General features: G+C 38.1%; 1 protein-coding gene across 2 annotated transcripts; it reads left to right on the forward strand.

The window, feature by feature from the left end:
* The first annotated feature begins 1,679 nt into the window (after nt 1–1,679).
* On the forward strand, nt 1,680–16,271 carry cdc16 (cell division cycle 16 homolog (S. cerevisiae)). 2 transcript variants are annotated; one of them, XM_088353284.1, is made up of 19 exons: nt 1,680–1,903; nt 2,059–2,113; nt 3,863–3,960; nt 4,070–4,108; nt 4,888–5,025; nt 7,374–7,533; nt 9,696–9,790; nt 11,277–11,410; nt 11,494–11,573; nt 12,526–12,575; nt 12,639–12,712; nt 12,795–12,920; nt 13,062–13,214; nt 14,004–14,067; nt 14,331–14,392; nt 14,470–14,605; nt 14,735–14,825; nt 15,706–15,948; nt 16,060–16,271. In XM_088353284.1, the coding sequence occupies exons 1-19, from the start codon at nt 1,850–1,852 to the stop codon at nt 16,110–16,112; spliced, it is 1,905 nt and encodes a 634-aa protein (XP_088209410.1). In that variant the 5' UTR covers nt 1,680–1,849; the 3' UTR covers nt 16,113–16,271. The 2 variants fall into 2 exon arrangements, with proteins under 2 accessions (XP_088209410.1, XP_088209411.1); XM_088353285.1 differs by having other exon boundaries at nt 15,706–16,271.
* The last annotated feature ends 507 nt before the right edge of the window (nt 16,272–16,778 follow it).

Below are 16,778 nucleotides of genomic sequence, written 5' to 3' on the forward strand. Positions count from 1 at the left end.
TGACTATACACAGTATAGTAACTTTCCACATGGAGAATTTAAACGGTTCTAGAAACCCTGAAAGTGGACACGATTATTTTCCCCTTGTACTGCCACTTTGTAAATCAAGGGAAGTAAGTCTAGCGATGTGGTGCAGTCTTATTTTTCAAAACATTGAAACAATGTAAGCCACCAAGAGGTCCTTGAGCTACTGATGTCAGGCGAGACAGAAGGTAAACTGAGATCACTTGCACTCGTTTCTTGTTTTTTATTGGAAGGAAGGAATGACAAGGCGTGATTCTTCGATCCGTTGTTTGACGGATTGATGAAGCTTGACAGGCGGGCGAAAGCTTGGCGGGAATGGTCGCGGACAGGCGGAATCGTCGTGTTGTCGGTCGGGGCTAGAGAAGAAGGGCGCCGTAGTGTTCGGAAATGTGATCAGGAATCAGACGGGCAGGGCAGGTCGTAGGCAAATTCGGAAACGGGTCGGCAACGGAGATCAAGTAGAAAAACAAGAGGCAGGCAAAGAGTCAGAGGTACGGGCTTTCTGAGCAGATGGCAACAGGAAGCATAGTACAATCAAACAGCTTGTTTCCAGAAGCTGAGGATTTAAATGGACAGGGTGCGCCAATCAGCTGTCCTGGCTGTTGGCGCCAAATCCTGAGCACATGTGTCCCCGATCCGGGTGATTGTGACAACTGAAGCTCTCAACAAGATTAAAAAACTGTCAACCTCCACGGCTCCATACCCCTTACAAATTGTTGTATTTTCCCTTACAAAATAATAATCTCACACCATATTTTTTTTTCAAACGTGTTTATTTATGTAGTTTAACATGTCATATAGTACATGTGTTTGGTTATATTATATATATTGTTAATTAACATTTTGGTGTGAGATACTGAGTTGCTCGTCATGAAATAGGTTTTTTATAAAAAAGTTCAAAAATCAAGTCGCTGTAGAAGGAAAAATACATGCAAATACAATTAAGTTGAATAATACATTTTCTTATTCAAATTATATATTCATTTTCTGCATAAAATTATTGTTGATAATATAGTCATTAAAGGAATGACCACAAACCTGTCTTTTTTCATTTTCTCATTTTACACGTCCTTTTTTTCTTAACTTCTTTAAACAACAATAATAATTTATAATATAATGCATCAAAGCAAGTGAGCCATTTGAGAGCCGGCTCTCTTTAATAAGTTGAGCTGAAAAAGCCGGTTCTCTAAAAAGAGACGGACTTCCTTCCACTACATAAATACAACATGAACTTGATTGATTTGCCGATTCGTGATAGTCGGTTTATACCGGATGGTACCCATCATTGATAAATTTGCGTTTTTCCGTACAGATTTTTTTGTACGTCGCGCACGTCTTAAAATGCATAATAAACGTACTTTGTAGGGCAAAAACGTACAGGTTAACAGGTATGCAGTAAGCACACACTCATATGGTTGTTACTTTTCTAATGTTCTCATTCCATTAAAAAAAACTGCAATAGCCTCTAATACGGACGGACATGTTGGAAAACAGTTGTGTGTGATAGTTAAGGCCTTGCTACAGTATAGTAAGACTTTTTCCTAATATATTACATTTTACACACTCGATGTATTTTTTAATAATGCTGGCTATTATTTTACATGAAACACATCTATAGAGAACCTTTGTACAAATCCAAATCATGTTTTGTTTCTTTTCGGCGGAGTTTAATGATGCACAGGAAGCGGTAGCGGAGACGAAGCCGCGGATTTAATTTCACGCAGGGAACTGGTTAGCCTGCACGTCAACACGCTGATGCATGGCAGACTGGAGTTTTTTTTTCAACAATGACGTGTAGTTGATATTAAGTGCGCTCATAAAAAAAATGAAAATGAATCTCGAAAGACTTCGAAAGCGAGTCCGGCAGTACATTGACCAGGTAGGATGCAATGCGGCGTTTGTGTCAATCCCAGCTAGTGTTAGCATGCATTCGAATCTTGTAAACTTTGCAGATCAAGTGTAAATGAGATCCTCATTTCAGCAGAATGGCATTATGGATTGTAAGTGACTAATGGAGTCTGTTTGTAATTTCAGCAACAGTATCAGAGTGCGCTGTTTTGGGCCGATAAGATCGCGTCTCTGTCTCATGGTAAGCTGTCAACTTTACTAAGTTACTAAACGTGGTCAGCAAGTATATTTCATACTGACAGTCAGTGTTTCTTAATTTTCCTAGGATTTTGTGTGCTCTGCAAATTGCTAGCAACTAGTCCAAGGTTTTCCTGTTCCTATTGCCCGAAGTCAGCTGGGTTGGGCTAGTCGTCATCCTTGTGACCATGTTTAACAATGAAACTGTTAGATATTGATTTTCTTGCATTACATTTAGACAAGGCATTATATTAAGAACCAATTTCCTCACTTCCCGAACCAGAAACCTTAATGGACTCTTTCACTAGACTACAACACAAGATGAACAACCGTACCCAAATAAAATCATGTGCACCATCCATCCATCCATCCATTATCTGCACTGCTTATCCTGCAGTGGGCAGGGGACACCGTGAACTGGCTGCCAGCCAGTCGCAGGACACACAGAGATAGACAACCATTCACTCGCTCATTCACACCTAGGGACTATTCGGACTGGCCAATTAACCTGACATGCATGTTTTTGAAATGTGGGAGGAAACCGGAGTGCCTGGAGAAAACCCACGTAAGCACGGGGAGAACATGCAAACTCCACACAGGAGGTTCGATCTCATGACCTCAGAACTGTGCCGCACACGCGCTTACCACTGCCCCGCCGATTATGTGCACCTCTTGCATTATAATCAGTTTCAAGTCAGATGGATCACAACCCTAACAAGGCATTAAGTAAAGCTCAGATGTTCTCGCTTTCCATCCCTTGTTTGCAAATGTTACCCTTCTTGTTAAAGGGGCACTGTGTTTATTCAGCGCCTCCTAGTGGTTAAAGAAAAACTGCGTTCTTTAAAAAAGAATCTTGATGTAATAATCAAAATACATGAAATTGTCCTCTAAATTAGCTTGTTTTTTAAATACTCTTATGTGGAAAAATTTGTATTTAATTTTATATTACATGAAGACTACCGAAAGGGAGCTGATATCATTGATCGCCATCTTGCTGCTAAAGGTACCCCTGTGTAAAAGGCAGGTTAAAAATGGAGAGAAAAAAAAAAAAAGGGGGGGGGGGATGCGTTTGGTCACTTTGCGTCTCCATAGTTAGTATTCTTACTGGTGATTTGTAGCACTTGTTTTTGGTTCCATTACACAATACAGCGATATCTTCTGGTCAAATAGCACAGTGTTCCCTTTACCAAGATTCTAGTTCAAATATTGAATGCATCAGCAGCTTGTTTTTAATTGGTCATGAGAGAAAAATGGATGGGTTTCAGACACACAACCCCCCCTCCACCCCTAGTCTATCTCTACTGTTCTGGTACTTTCAAAAAGTACTTCCTATCAATCTATCAGAGGAATGGATGTGCAAAAGTCAAGATTCGTAAACCATGTGGTTTTATTGTCATCTATCAAATCCCAAAAAAGAGAACATATACAACATATATGCACGCATAGCTAAGGTCCCCCTAAATATTCTGAGTGGTTGGAAGTAAAATAAAAATTGGAAATGTTAGTTATATCACTGCATATGCTTGGATGTTCCATGCTTAAAATACCTCGAGTTTACATAGTTATTTCTAACCCTAAAGGTTAAACGGCAAAGCGCTTGGAAATCCAGAAAAAAGACCATTGTCTCAGTTGCAATTTGATCTGATTATACCCTGCGGATGATGTATTTTACATCATATATATTTAATTTCCATAGCAGAAAAGCTTTACACTGACATAAATGACTGTTGTTTTTCTGTTTTGTGGGATACAGAAGATCCACAAGACATCTACTGGCTTGCTCAATGCCTATTCTTGACGTCGCAATATCACAGAGCGTCGCACGCGCTCCGGTCGAGGAAACTGGATAAGGTTTTTGCAAAAGCCTCATATTACCCAATTGTTTGGCCAACATTACTAAGCCAAACACCAATAAATGTATTGATAAACATCCATTTTAAGATGTCTTTTTCTCACGCAGATGTATGGAGCATGTCAGTATCTTGCTGCACGGTGCCATGTGAGTTCCTTGATTATGCTGTGGAATACAATTCTCGTGTATGGTCAGATATTGAATATTCTTGAAAAGCAACATGATGATCATTTGTACTCCCACCAATCTAAGGCGATTATTATACAGAACTTAAAGTCAAATTTGTATTCAATAGAACTCATAATGTTTTGACATCATTCTACAGTTTAAGTTCCTTAATATTTGACTATAAGCCGCGGCTTTTGTCGCAACCTTTCAACCCAATGATGCAAATAATTTATGCATTTGTGCATTTTTTTCTAAGTATGGTGCGAGTAACGTATATTATTAAACCTCTTTCTGTGTACCGTCTTTCTTTGTAAATATCTCATGTTTCAATTTGGGCCCATGCGGCTTGTAGTCAGGTACAACTTATGTATGTACACAATGTTTTATCTTTCTGCAAAAACCTTACTGGGTGCGGCTTATAATCAGGTGCGCTGTAGTTCTCATCATCGTTGCTTATTTATCGTAATTTTCAATAACAGCCCGTTTATTGTGACTAGTATGTCTTTTGAAAAAGAAAATGCAGAAAAACAAAGAAGCCAATACCAATAGGGTAATTGGTTAAACAAAGAACTATGAGCTTTTGTGAAGATTCTGACCTCATTGTTTTATTTAATTTTGGTTGTGTTTTGCCCAGTAAAATTTTGAAGTGGACAAGTTGTTGTTTGATTGTAGGGATCCGACTGCATTGAAACTAATGAGGATGGATTAGATGTAAAATTGAATATTGATTTGTGACTCTGACTATGTGTTTGTTGTAGTATGCTGCCAAGGAATTCCAGCAGGCCTTAGATATTTTAGCAGAGGATGCTAGTTATAAAAAGTTACTGGACAGCGGTGTAAAAGAGGAATTCGGGACGCCAGAGGCCAACAAAGATTGGGACATGTCGCCTGCTTCTGTAAGTTGAAATCTGTTTTGTTGTTCCATCGAAAGTGAAATATAAACAATATTCTCTTCAAGCCACTTATATAATATTAGACGGTTAAGGACTTTTAACGAGATAAGCGAAGCCTAAAGATCGCTAAATAGCTCTTAGCAAGTGTCAGAGAAGTCAGGCAATTGCAAGGTTTGTTTTTAAGAATGACACGCCATTTCAACTAATTAATGGGCAATTTGGCACCATATAATGACAACAGAATATTTTGAAAAGGTTTTACAATATAAATACAAGATATTGACCTATAAATAGAATTAATTGTTTTTAATCATCAATTATGACACAATTGGTAGGGGCTCTTCATATGAAAGTACTATAGCCCTCTTTGTAGATTAAAAAGTGTACAAGACTGTCTCAGAAAATTAGAATATTCTGATAAAATTAAAAAAATTTTAATAGAATTAAAGAAACCAAAATGACATAATTTTGGATTTTTTACAATTCACATGAAATATTGCGCTTTAAGTTAAGTCATGTTTATTTGTATAGGCCTTAATCTTTAGGGATTTTTCTAGCTTTAATTTTGAAAATCGCTAGGATTGAAACGAATTTTTCTTTACTGCAATCAGTAAACGAATTTGCCTCAAAATGTTGCTTGTGCTCCACCATAAATCTTTTTTTCTCCGAGGGATGCTAGAATTTCCTACACTGAAATTAAATTGGTAGTTCTTTTGAGGTCTGATATGAATTCAAATCCCCAAAAAATTTAATCAATGAACCAGGCATATGGAAATAACACACACAATTTAATAACACAGAATCAATGATGAGGAAAGGGAGGGGTACTCTAGAGATTATGGGAGTTTTTGACCGCTGAAGGTTACTAGCACAAAAAGAAAGTTTCCGTTACAATGCTCGTCAATTTGGGGAGATTCCCTAGTACAGAAAAAAAACGTTTTTTCCCAAGAACCAGCAAACATGGTGTTAAATTTAAAACCGTCCTCTTACTTGTTGCCACGGAGAGATTTGGTCTCGTGCTCCGTAGGGTCACAACATATGGTGCAAGTCCTCACGTTGACTTGTGATCAAGCAAGGAAGAGAAAAAGGGGGCGATCTATTGATCGGCTCCCCTTTATATAAGGACCAAGGACGCTTGACCAGGTCATGCCTCTTTAGGCGCGGTCATAGACATCTGAGACCACCAGAATTTGGATGACGAAGATTGAAGTTACTAAATTAGTTTGAAAGCCAAAGAAGTGGGAAATTTGCATAATGTTCTGAACTTGGGAATGTCTCTCCAATCAACATAATTACGTACAGTGAGGACATTTTTTTATCAATACATAGCCTTGGATGTTTTAATTACATTCAAAACTTTATGTTATCAGATTTCATTATGGTACATGGTGAATTGGTACGTTCGAGAACTATCCAAAAGGGGATGCAGTTGTTCCATCCATTCCAAAGTTCTGAGTTACTTGGAAGTCCATTTTGTGCTGGACTTATTTGCTCTACAGCGCCATTTTACTTTTGGATTATTACTGACTATAGTTTATCAAATATCTTTATACCTTTTCTTAATATCGTTATATTATGAAATGGGGCATTTTGAGTTTTTGTCATTATGAGCAATATTAAAACAGTAAAAGACTTGCAATATTCAAATGTACATTTTTCTTTGGAGAGTAAAGTTGCCTTAATTTGTCCATTCTTTTCCCCTCTTATTTCAATATGAAAAAAAACCGGCACGAAAACAGAAGAATCAAGATTAAATCAAGTTTGTAATTTTTGAAAATTGTGATATCTCTTTATAGCTCCTATCTATAATTTCTTTCTACATTAAATGTTACATCAAAGTTGTAGGAAAGTCTGAGGCGTAGCTTGAATCTCACTTAAAAAATTGGTTTAATGTTAGTAAACCCTTAAAAATACTGGGCACTGAACTTAGCAGTTCTATCCCCTCCAACTGAATCAAAACATTAAATTCATTAGTAAGCAGTTTTCGAGTTGAAAAATGTTTATCTGAAAGATCTCACTCATCATATACTAGTATAATCAATTTTTGAATTGGGATCATAAAACTCTCGTCTCCTGCTTGATATTTTTGATGCTACCTGTTCAAACGCCAAACAAGTTGAGCCTAAATCTCTTGCTCCCACTGCTGTTTGCTACCAAATTTTGAAGCTCATATTGCCGCCACCGAGCTGTAACCGTTAACTCTCTTTAAAAACAATTAATGGTAGTCTTATACCAAAATATTGTGTAAGCATCGTTTCCACTTTCTATGCATATTTCACAGTCGGGAAGGAGGACAAATCGCAATTGTCAATTGTATTGTCAGTAGACTGAGGTCAGTGTCTAAATTGCAGATCAGCAGCTCCATCTGTCTTCTACGTGGAAAGATCTATGATGCCATGGACAACCGGCCATTAGCTACCTCCAGCTACAAAGAGGCGTTGAAACTAGATGTTTACTGCTTTGAAGCCTTTGAGCTTCTCACGTCCCACCACATGCTAACAGCGCAGGAAGGTAAACCTTAATTATGTTGTGTTTTCAATGATTGAAAATGCTGGAATTTTAGTAAAACAGCTTGTACATACTTGAAATTGTTGCCATGTTTCTCACCAAGTCTGCAGTTTGCATTTGTTTTTATGGCATTGTCCTTTGAATTGTCATCGCCCCTTACAGGTCGGATCAGGTGCATGCTACACCTAAAAGGGGCACTATGAAAGGTTTACAGTAATCCCTCGGTTATCGCGGTTAATGGGGACCAAAACATCCCGCGAATTTAATAATTTATGTTTTTTAATTATTTTATTTTATTTATTTATTTTCAACCCGCTCTGAACCCGCCAACGTGGAACCGCGAAGTAGCGAGGTCCCACTGTAGTAGTATAAGGACTATGCATCAACTATGGACATTCATTATGGGCCATACAAAAAGTTGAGGTAGAGTTCTGAGAATAAGTGTCCCGGCTCCTTGGCTTTGTAGCGTATTATGAACTGACCGATAATGGATAATTAATAAAGAAAATAGAACAATAACCCTTGAAAAAAATCCCCCCCCCCACCCATAGGTTAGTTCTGACGGGAAGAACTCCCTGCAACAGTAAATGTATGCAACATATTACTGTCATTTTTCCCTAACACCTGCCTATACAGGGAGAGCTTGGTCTCAAACACAAATGTATTCACAATTGACTCGATTTCTAAAAATAATGTGACTTGATTAAGGATCGACAGATAAGGGTATTTTGGGGCCGGTACTTATTATTAGTATTAAGAGGCCAATGACCTATATTTAGAGCCGATAGTCTTTTACTGTAAAAGCTTAAAAATGGTCGTGATACATTTTTTAATTATGCAAAAAGAAAAACAAAGAATATTCGTTATAAATTAAAATAAAACTTTAACAGTGTTCTGAATCCTTCTACAATAAAGTAAAATTTCAACACAACATGCGCAATTCTTCACTTTCACTTGACTAATAAGTCTGGCGTTCCTCTGTTGTCTCCCAAAGCCAACACAACACAATGTGTCTTCATAGTGTGTCTTACCTAGTAAACAGTAGATAGAGGAGTCAGATTTTAAATTCAATTCAAACATTTGTTTACGCGGGTAAATCCAATAAAACCAGAGTTTCATTCACAATAGTGCTCTGGTTATAGCAATCCGTGGACTACAATAAACATGCATCACCATAAGGCTATCACTATAAAAAGCCCTCTTGTGTACAACTAGTCGTGGTTGGCTTGAATATGTCTTTTTTGTTTTAATAACTCCATGGATATTTGTTATTAAAAACATTATACAAATTATGATCGCAACACTCATTCTTTTAGAAGCGCTGAGAAGCATAGGAAAAACCAAGTCCGCGTTTACGTGAAGGGGAGTCATATTCTGCTATGGGAGTTGGAATTAGGCCCAACACTCATGTTGGCTGTTTCTGCCTGTGCGTCACTTGACATTGATGATATTTCCTTGACATTTCAGTCAAAGGTGGTCACAAAGGCGGATAGAGAGAAAAAAAGACTGATTGGATTTAAAAAGTATTTGGGAACATGAAAAATATTCGGGAATACGAAAACTATTTGCAACAGCCCTAACTTTCGCTTCATTAGATTGTGGACAGTGCGGGGAAAGCTTCCTTTTTCAGTGGCTCCACCCCGGTTGCTTATCCAATCAGAAGGCACGGGGTTGGTAGCATCAGAGACAGAAGACATGAGAGGAAGAGAAAAGCTCAGTAGTTGCTCGGTGTGCTTAAAAATCAGCGCGTCGAATGTATGATTATGCCGATACCGATATAGATCCCATGCAAAAATATCGGTGCGGATAATTGGCCTGCCCAATAATCCGTTGACCTAGTCTTGATAAATGCTTACACATTATTAAGAATCACATATGTAAATCACGGGTATATTTATGGCTTTGTAAAATACATGAATTACACCATTTTTTTTTATTTTATTTTATGGTACTGGGTTAGCTTGCTTTGAAAGTCCTTAAAAGTGCTTGAAAACGGTGTAAAAACCATGCATAAAGCATTGGAAAATATTTTTCACTGAAAAAATTGTGGCAGTTGTCTGAATCTGTAGTTTATTTTGCCGTGATTTGTAATACGAGTTAAATCTCCGGCTGCTATTTGTAGAAATGTTGGTAATTTCATCAGCTGTTCTAAACTTGTTCAACAGAAAAAGACTTCCTGCACTCACTACCGCTCAGTCAACAGTGCACAGAGGAAGAGGAGGAGCTGCTCCATTTCTTATTTGAGAATAAGTTAAAGAAGGTACAATGGACCACCACATAAGCAAACCATTACTACATTTTCAATTGATTAAATGGTACAGTGGTACATCCACATACGAGCTTAGTTCGTTTCAGATTGTGTTCATAGCTAGGATTGAAATAATTATAAACGAATTGGCCCGTTTCTGGATGAAAGTGAAACCTTAATAGCTACAAAACACATCTTCCTGGTCACTAAAACACATTCAAATGGTAATCAAACATTATACATTTTATAACGAGCTATTAAGGAAATGAAATGATTACAAGTTGCTGTAACGAAGGTGTGTGGCAGAGTCTAAATAAACTTTCTGCAGAATACAGGTACTCTACAGGTATAGCCAAGGGTGCGGAATTGGGTGCCTGATGGTGGGAGATGCATGCGCAAATTGCGCCACGATAGATTTACAAAAAAAAATACATTTTTGTCTGTTGAGGTGCTCGTGTAAAGAGGTACCTTTGTATTTATTAATTTTCAGTAATCTACATTAACCATGTCCAACATACGGCCTCTGGGCGAGACGCGACCCAATGGATGAATTAAACCACTCCCTCCACAAATGTCTTAGTATAATCAGAAAAAGAAACAAGTTGGTAGGTCAGGGGTCTCTGACCTTTTTGAAGCCGATAGCTACTTTTTGTTGCAAATTGGCGCAAATGGCTGCTATTTTGATATTTATTTCGGGAATAACAGCGTATATAATTACTATGTTGTTACTAGGTAAGTTATTGGAAATTGAGTTAAAGTCAGTCAACTTAGTCAACTCAGTCAACCACTAACAAAGTAATCTACAAGAAAATCACAATGACCAAATGAGAGCTCTTTTCAGAACAGGTCCTTGGACCACGTTGGGTACTCCTCCCATAGGTCATTTATATTATGATTTTTAATAATAATCCAAAGCGCAAATGCTCCCTCTAGTTGTTAGAGAGCTGTTTGGTATACTCTCAGCTTTAGTTTGCACCGCCTAAGAGTTTCTTCTGATAAATCTAATCCTATTTCCCATGCACTGCCAAAACTTTGATTTTTTTTTTTTTTTTTTAATTCATTTTATTCCAGTACAACAATGAAGGCAAAAATGATCATTTTTCATAGCTCCCACTTGAGTTAGTATAGCACGGTGCATTGGTGCAGATGTAAAACAGCATTTACTCAACTGTTTATCCAACCCAGTTAACGCATTCAATGCTAAACATTGTGAATAAATGTGTTATGCTTAGAAAAGATCCTTTGTCATCCATGATTAGAATATATAGGGTAGGCTAGTAAAGAAGTGGATAGATGAAGCATAATACTGAAAAATTATAGTAAGCTCAAAATTATAAGTCTTGATCCGGTCCCAGAACTAAACTGAGTTTGACATCCCTGATCTACATAGTTCGTCATCTCGACTAAATACTTCAAATTTCTTACATAATATAAGCTCCCAAAGAATTGTGTAAAATTGTGCTGCTATGCGTTTATTCATTCTCGTCTGTCACTTTAGTATAACAAGCCCAGTGACCTTTTGGTGCCGGCCACAGTCAACAATCTGCAGGACAACTTGGATGTGGTGGTATCCCTGGCCGAGAGGCATTATTACAACTGTGATTTCAAGATGTGCTACAAGCTCACCTCCACGTTAGTCATCTTACACTCTTATTGTGCGTGGGTGTTGAGAGTCCAGAGCTCAGCTTTTTAATCTTTTCTTTTGTGTTTTTTAGGGTAATGGTAAAAGACCCGTTTCATGCCAACTGCTTACCTGTGCACATAGGAACCCTAGTTGAGCTGGGTAAAGCAAATGGTAATATATACATCAGTTTTTCTTACCTTAACCAATACTAATGAATCTGGTAGCTGTTGAAGTAAAACTCTAATTTTTAATCAAGTCTAAGATTTAAATTCAGAGCGCTACATTCAATCTAGAAGCATTGCTTTTATGATTGCACAAACGAAGGATCAGGGTTCGTACAGGTCTTTGAAATCCTTGAAAATAGTTGAATTTTAATATTTGTTCAAAGTTTGAAAACTGCTTGCATTGTAGGTGAAGTGTTTGTGTATGCTTGAAATGGTTGCCATGCTACTCAACAAGTCTTCTTAAAAATGACACTTGACACTGCTCTCTTATAGCTTGGCTTTACCATTGCATTTATTTTTCCCTCGTGTTTAACAGTGGGCGGTATTAGTTTGTATGGCATTGTCCTATGATGCATAATCACTTCCTTCAGTTTACACCCAAGAGGACAGGTGCCTGCTATACCTAAACACTAGGAAATGTGTATTAGTTCAAGGATTAGAATGTATTATTGACATGTATTATTTCCCAGTGGTAAATTGTAATGGGAAAACTTCCTGCAACTAAAATTGTAAGTTAAATTCATTTTACCTTATATATGTATATAGGGAGATATTTATTATGTTAATGGTACTTGGGAAATCAGAAAATTGGCTTTGGAAGTTTTTAAAAGTGTTTGAAATTGGCCACGAAAAAGGTGTATGAACCCTGAAGGATAGTAGTGACTCCAAGGGGTAAATGTGATGATATCCTTACAATGGGAAATGATATTTGATGTGTAATGTCAAAAATCAGAAAACCTGTCTCCTTAAAGGCTACGTGATAGCAACTATCACAATACCTGCTCTGTGATGTACATTAGATTGTGAGCCCAGCCATATTGATGTGATAACATTTATTTGATGCTTGTTAAATTATTTGCGTGTTACTTTTTTGACGTATGTCTTTATTTTTTTCACAGAACTATTTTATTTATCTCACAAACTTGTGGACCTATACCCCAACAACCCAGTAAGTGTTGCATCTTCCATACCATTTTGATTTGCAAAGAGTTCATATAAAACACACTTCCAGGTGTCCTGGTTCGCCGTCGGCTGCTACTATCTCATGGTTGGCCATAAAAATGAAAACGCTCGTCGCTACCTCAGGTATTGGCTAGCAATGTGCCAAAATAATAATGTTGAAAGTAGTAAGAGTGTTTACCAAAGTAGTGTTTTGTTTGTCCTTTAGCAAAGCCACCACTCTGGAGAGAACGTATGGTCCTGCGTGGATTGCCTATGGTCACTCGTTCGCCATGGAGAGTGAGCATGACCAGGCCATGGCTGCCTACTTCACTGCTGCACAGTTGATGAAAGGGTATGCCCATAACTCAAAAAGTTTTTTTTTTTAATAGACTTAATGGCTGTCCAAATGTCTGTAAACAATGGGTACTAATCTGTCCTGCAGTTGGCATTGTATTATGTTCCAATTTTCAATCATCGCATTTTCCTTTTCCAGGTGTCATCTGCCAATGCTTTACATCGGTCTAGAGTATGGCCTGACCAACAACTCAAAGTTGGCCGAGCGTTTCTTCAGCCAGGCACTGAGCATCGCTCCAGAGGACCCTTTTGTCATTCATGAAGTGGCTGTGGTTGCTTTCCAGAATGGAGAGTAAGTCACTCACTTATTTTTATTCTCGCCTTAATATTTTAACGCAGCCCTTCTAAATACAAGATGAATTTGTTCCCAGATCAAGCTCATATCTAGAATTTCTCAGATCTTGAATTAATTTTAATAACTGGAAAACAAATAATCTGTTTGCAACCTCCCCAAAGCCATCTAAGTTAACCATAAAAAGTTTTTAAACACATATTCTTGATCACATTCCAATAGTAATTAAACATAAAAAGCAGAATTTAGATAAATAACATATATTGACCAAATAAAATGTGAGTGTATTATTAGCACTTAAAATGGATGAAATTGGCTGCTGCTAACTTTGAGTCGTAAATGTGCGGGGTTCTATGCAATATACACAAGCACCAGTTTTACCAAATAGTCATCTCTGGTGTTGGCACACAATGCTAAAGTTAGACAATCTTTCTTGGGCTTGTGGTCCAGCAGCTTTTTCTCAGCGGTGATGAATGTCCTGCATGGCATTTTGATCCAAAAAAGGCCCGCCTCGTGGCAGTTAAACACTTGCACAATCTTCTTCAGAAATCAACAAAGTGCTGCGTAAACTCTCCCGTAACTTTGGTATCTGCACTCACTGCTTCCCCATGCCGTACCACAGAGCGCTCGGCCTTTTAGTAGAAGCGTCTAAAAATTCTTGTAACTTTGGTTTTCGCTTGTATGTAGGGCAAGAGTTTGTTCAACTGACATCTTGTAACTTAAGTATCTTGTACGTAGAGGGACCTCTATAGTCAAACTGTGTAAAACCTTTTCTATCATGCCTTTCAGCTGGAAGATGGCTGAGAAATATTTTTTGGACGCCATGGAAAAGATCAAAGCCATTGGGAATGAGGTAGCTGCCATAAAAATGGAAAATTATACTCTATACGATTAATTTGGTTGTTTAGTATTACAGTTCATTTTTAATTTTGTTTAACGTGTCTTGCACATTTTTACCTTCCTGCAAATAACATATTTTTAAAGTTTTCAGTGAAATGTTTGCTTTTTTCCGAAATCATTACATTTCAAATATTTTGTATTTTATTCAAAATTACTATAGTTGAGTTTATTATCTAGGTCTTAATATTGCACACATTATGACTTTTTTCATTAAAGGTGACAGTTGACAAGTGGGAGCCTTTATTAAACAACTTGGGTCACGTGTGTCGCAAGCTCAAGTAGGTGACAGCACGTCGTTGGTGTTGAATTTCACCTAAATTTCAGTGTGATGATTATACGATGTGCTTTTGTTTAGGAAGTATGACCAGGCTTTAGAGTACCACAGACAGGCGCTGGTGCTTATCCCCCAACACGCCTCCACCTACGCCGCCATAGGATACGTGCACAGCCTCATGGGCAACTTTGAAAGTGCTATCGACTACTTCCACACGGTAAACCCTTATCAAAGCCAATAAACTTACTTGCTATCTGTCTATAGCTTCAATATGGAAGATTATCTTTAACTCATTCAGAGACTTTGAGCCACCGTAACAATGTGTTTTTCCCTCTTCCCCCAACAGGCACTTGGACTGAAACGAGACGACACGTTTTCTGTGACGATGCTCGGCCACTGCATTGACATGTACATCGGCGAAACGGACTCCTACGAAAGTATTTTTCTTTTCAGATGGTTATTCTCAGGGTGCATACGTAGTTTGAATGGTGTTGTCATCACCCCCTACGGGTTGGGCAAAGAGGACCGGTGCATACAAAACCTAAACAGGGCGATATGACATATATGTGAGTGCAAGGATTATGTATCAATTAGGGACATTTCTTACGGGACATGCAATACATTATCATGGCAGTTTTTCCCTGGTAAATTGTAATGGGGAGAACTTCCTGCAACTGAAAATGTAAGCTACATATTACAGTCAAAATTGTCTTTGAAAGGGCCTAAACAGTGCTTGATTTCATACTAAAATAATTCCCAGAGGCTTCATGCTTACGAATGACTGCGCCAAACCCTTTAGAGAAGTTTTTTTATGTTTTCTAAATCTATTGAAAGCTAGAGCTATTGTGGAGAGGTGTTGTAAAATGATAGTGGGATGTTTGGGCGCGTTCTAAGGGATGGGCTGGGCACCTGTATGATGCGGCAGGGGTAAACCAGTGAAAGCTGTTGGGCCCTGCTGTTTAACAAAAGAGTGTGTTGTGTCACCCTGACCCGCGTGACATTGCCGCTTTCTTGTGTCCCGTTTCATCTGAAGGGACGAAAGCATGACCAACTTAGGTGCCGAGGTGCGTTTGTTTGGGCATTTGTGTTGGCCATGGTCCCAAACTTTTTGTGTTGTATTTTGCTATTTTTTTCAATTTTATTTTATTTGTTATTGTATGTGTTTGTCTTGCTGTCGGTCACCCCTCTTGAGGGATAGATAGGAACTCTGGGACAAAGCTTCTAAGCACATATTTATATGTTATGGAATTGAATGAGTTAACTGTCATTGCACTGTTCCTCTTTCTGTCCCTTAATTCCCAAATTTTGTCTGTTAAGATACCGACATTAGCGACAAGGTGCAAGGAAGAGCAAATCCACAAAAGCTGATGAAGGCGCTGAATACGACAGAGCTCAGCAAACCACTGACTTCACGGCCGGAGGACACCAATGCCATGACTGTGGAAACGCCTTCGTCTCGTCCGGACAAGATGGTGCTCGATGTTCCCCTGAAGCTCTCTTTGACTTTAGAGTGCGACATGTACGAAAGTGACGTCATGTTGGAGACCTTGTCGGACACTAGTACGTGATTTCAAAAGAATGGGTTGTCACAAACACGCAGCCCACATCGGAAGTCTTTTAAATCCAAGTAATCATGTGTTTTGTTGTCCCACTCCCCCTAAACAACTTTAGGGGTCCCTATTGAAAGCTTGGCTTCAACATCAAGACTCTGGGAAGGGATCTAATGAAATCATCCTCAGAATTAAAGACTCTTACCACTTTTTTAAGCCACCCTCTCATTATGTGAGAATTTTTCACAATCAATTGTATTTTTTTCAACGTCAAAGCCACAAATGTTGACAAAAGCGCAAGTCCTTCCAATAAATCATGGATTTCCTTCAAGATTCTTGCGCCTTTGTGTTCATGCAGGTTTAAAGGATGAAATAGAAATAAACAACAACTCCGTCTTGTCACTTTAATACACTTGTCTTTTAATTTCCATGCCAATCCTCTCTCAGTGAGTACGTGTTTTTTCTTGCCAATTCTCAGTTTTGCGCAAAGTGTAATTGGCGCGACAAAAAGATGCAACATTGTTTTTCTCTCATGAAGTTCTTTTGAGACGTATGCACGGCTTGAAATCCTTGAAAATGCTTGAATTTTAATGTTGTTTTCAAGGATTGAAAAGCACTTTTATTTTGGGTGAAGTGCTTGTAAATGTTTGAAAATGTCGCCAGGTTTCTCGACAAGTCTGCATAAAAATGATGCTGACACTGCTCTCTGGTGGCTTTGCTTTTCCATTGCATCTGTCTTTCCTTTGGGATAAATGCAGCTGGCATTCGTTAGTATGACATTGTCAAATACACATCAAGGTTTAATTATGATTTATGGAATTATATTTGCAAAAAATCAAG

The sequence above is a fragment of the Urocampus carinirostris genome, chromosome 14, assembly GCF_059441175.1.
Source record: "Urocampus carinirostris isolate Australia breed hairy pipefish chromosome 14, RoL_Ucar_1.0, whole genome shotgun sequence".
In the NCBI taxonomy this organism is placed as follows: domain Eukaryota; kingdom Metazoa; phylum Chordata; class Actinopteri; order Syngnathiformes; family Syngnathidae; genus Urocampus; species Urocampus carinirostris.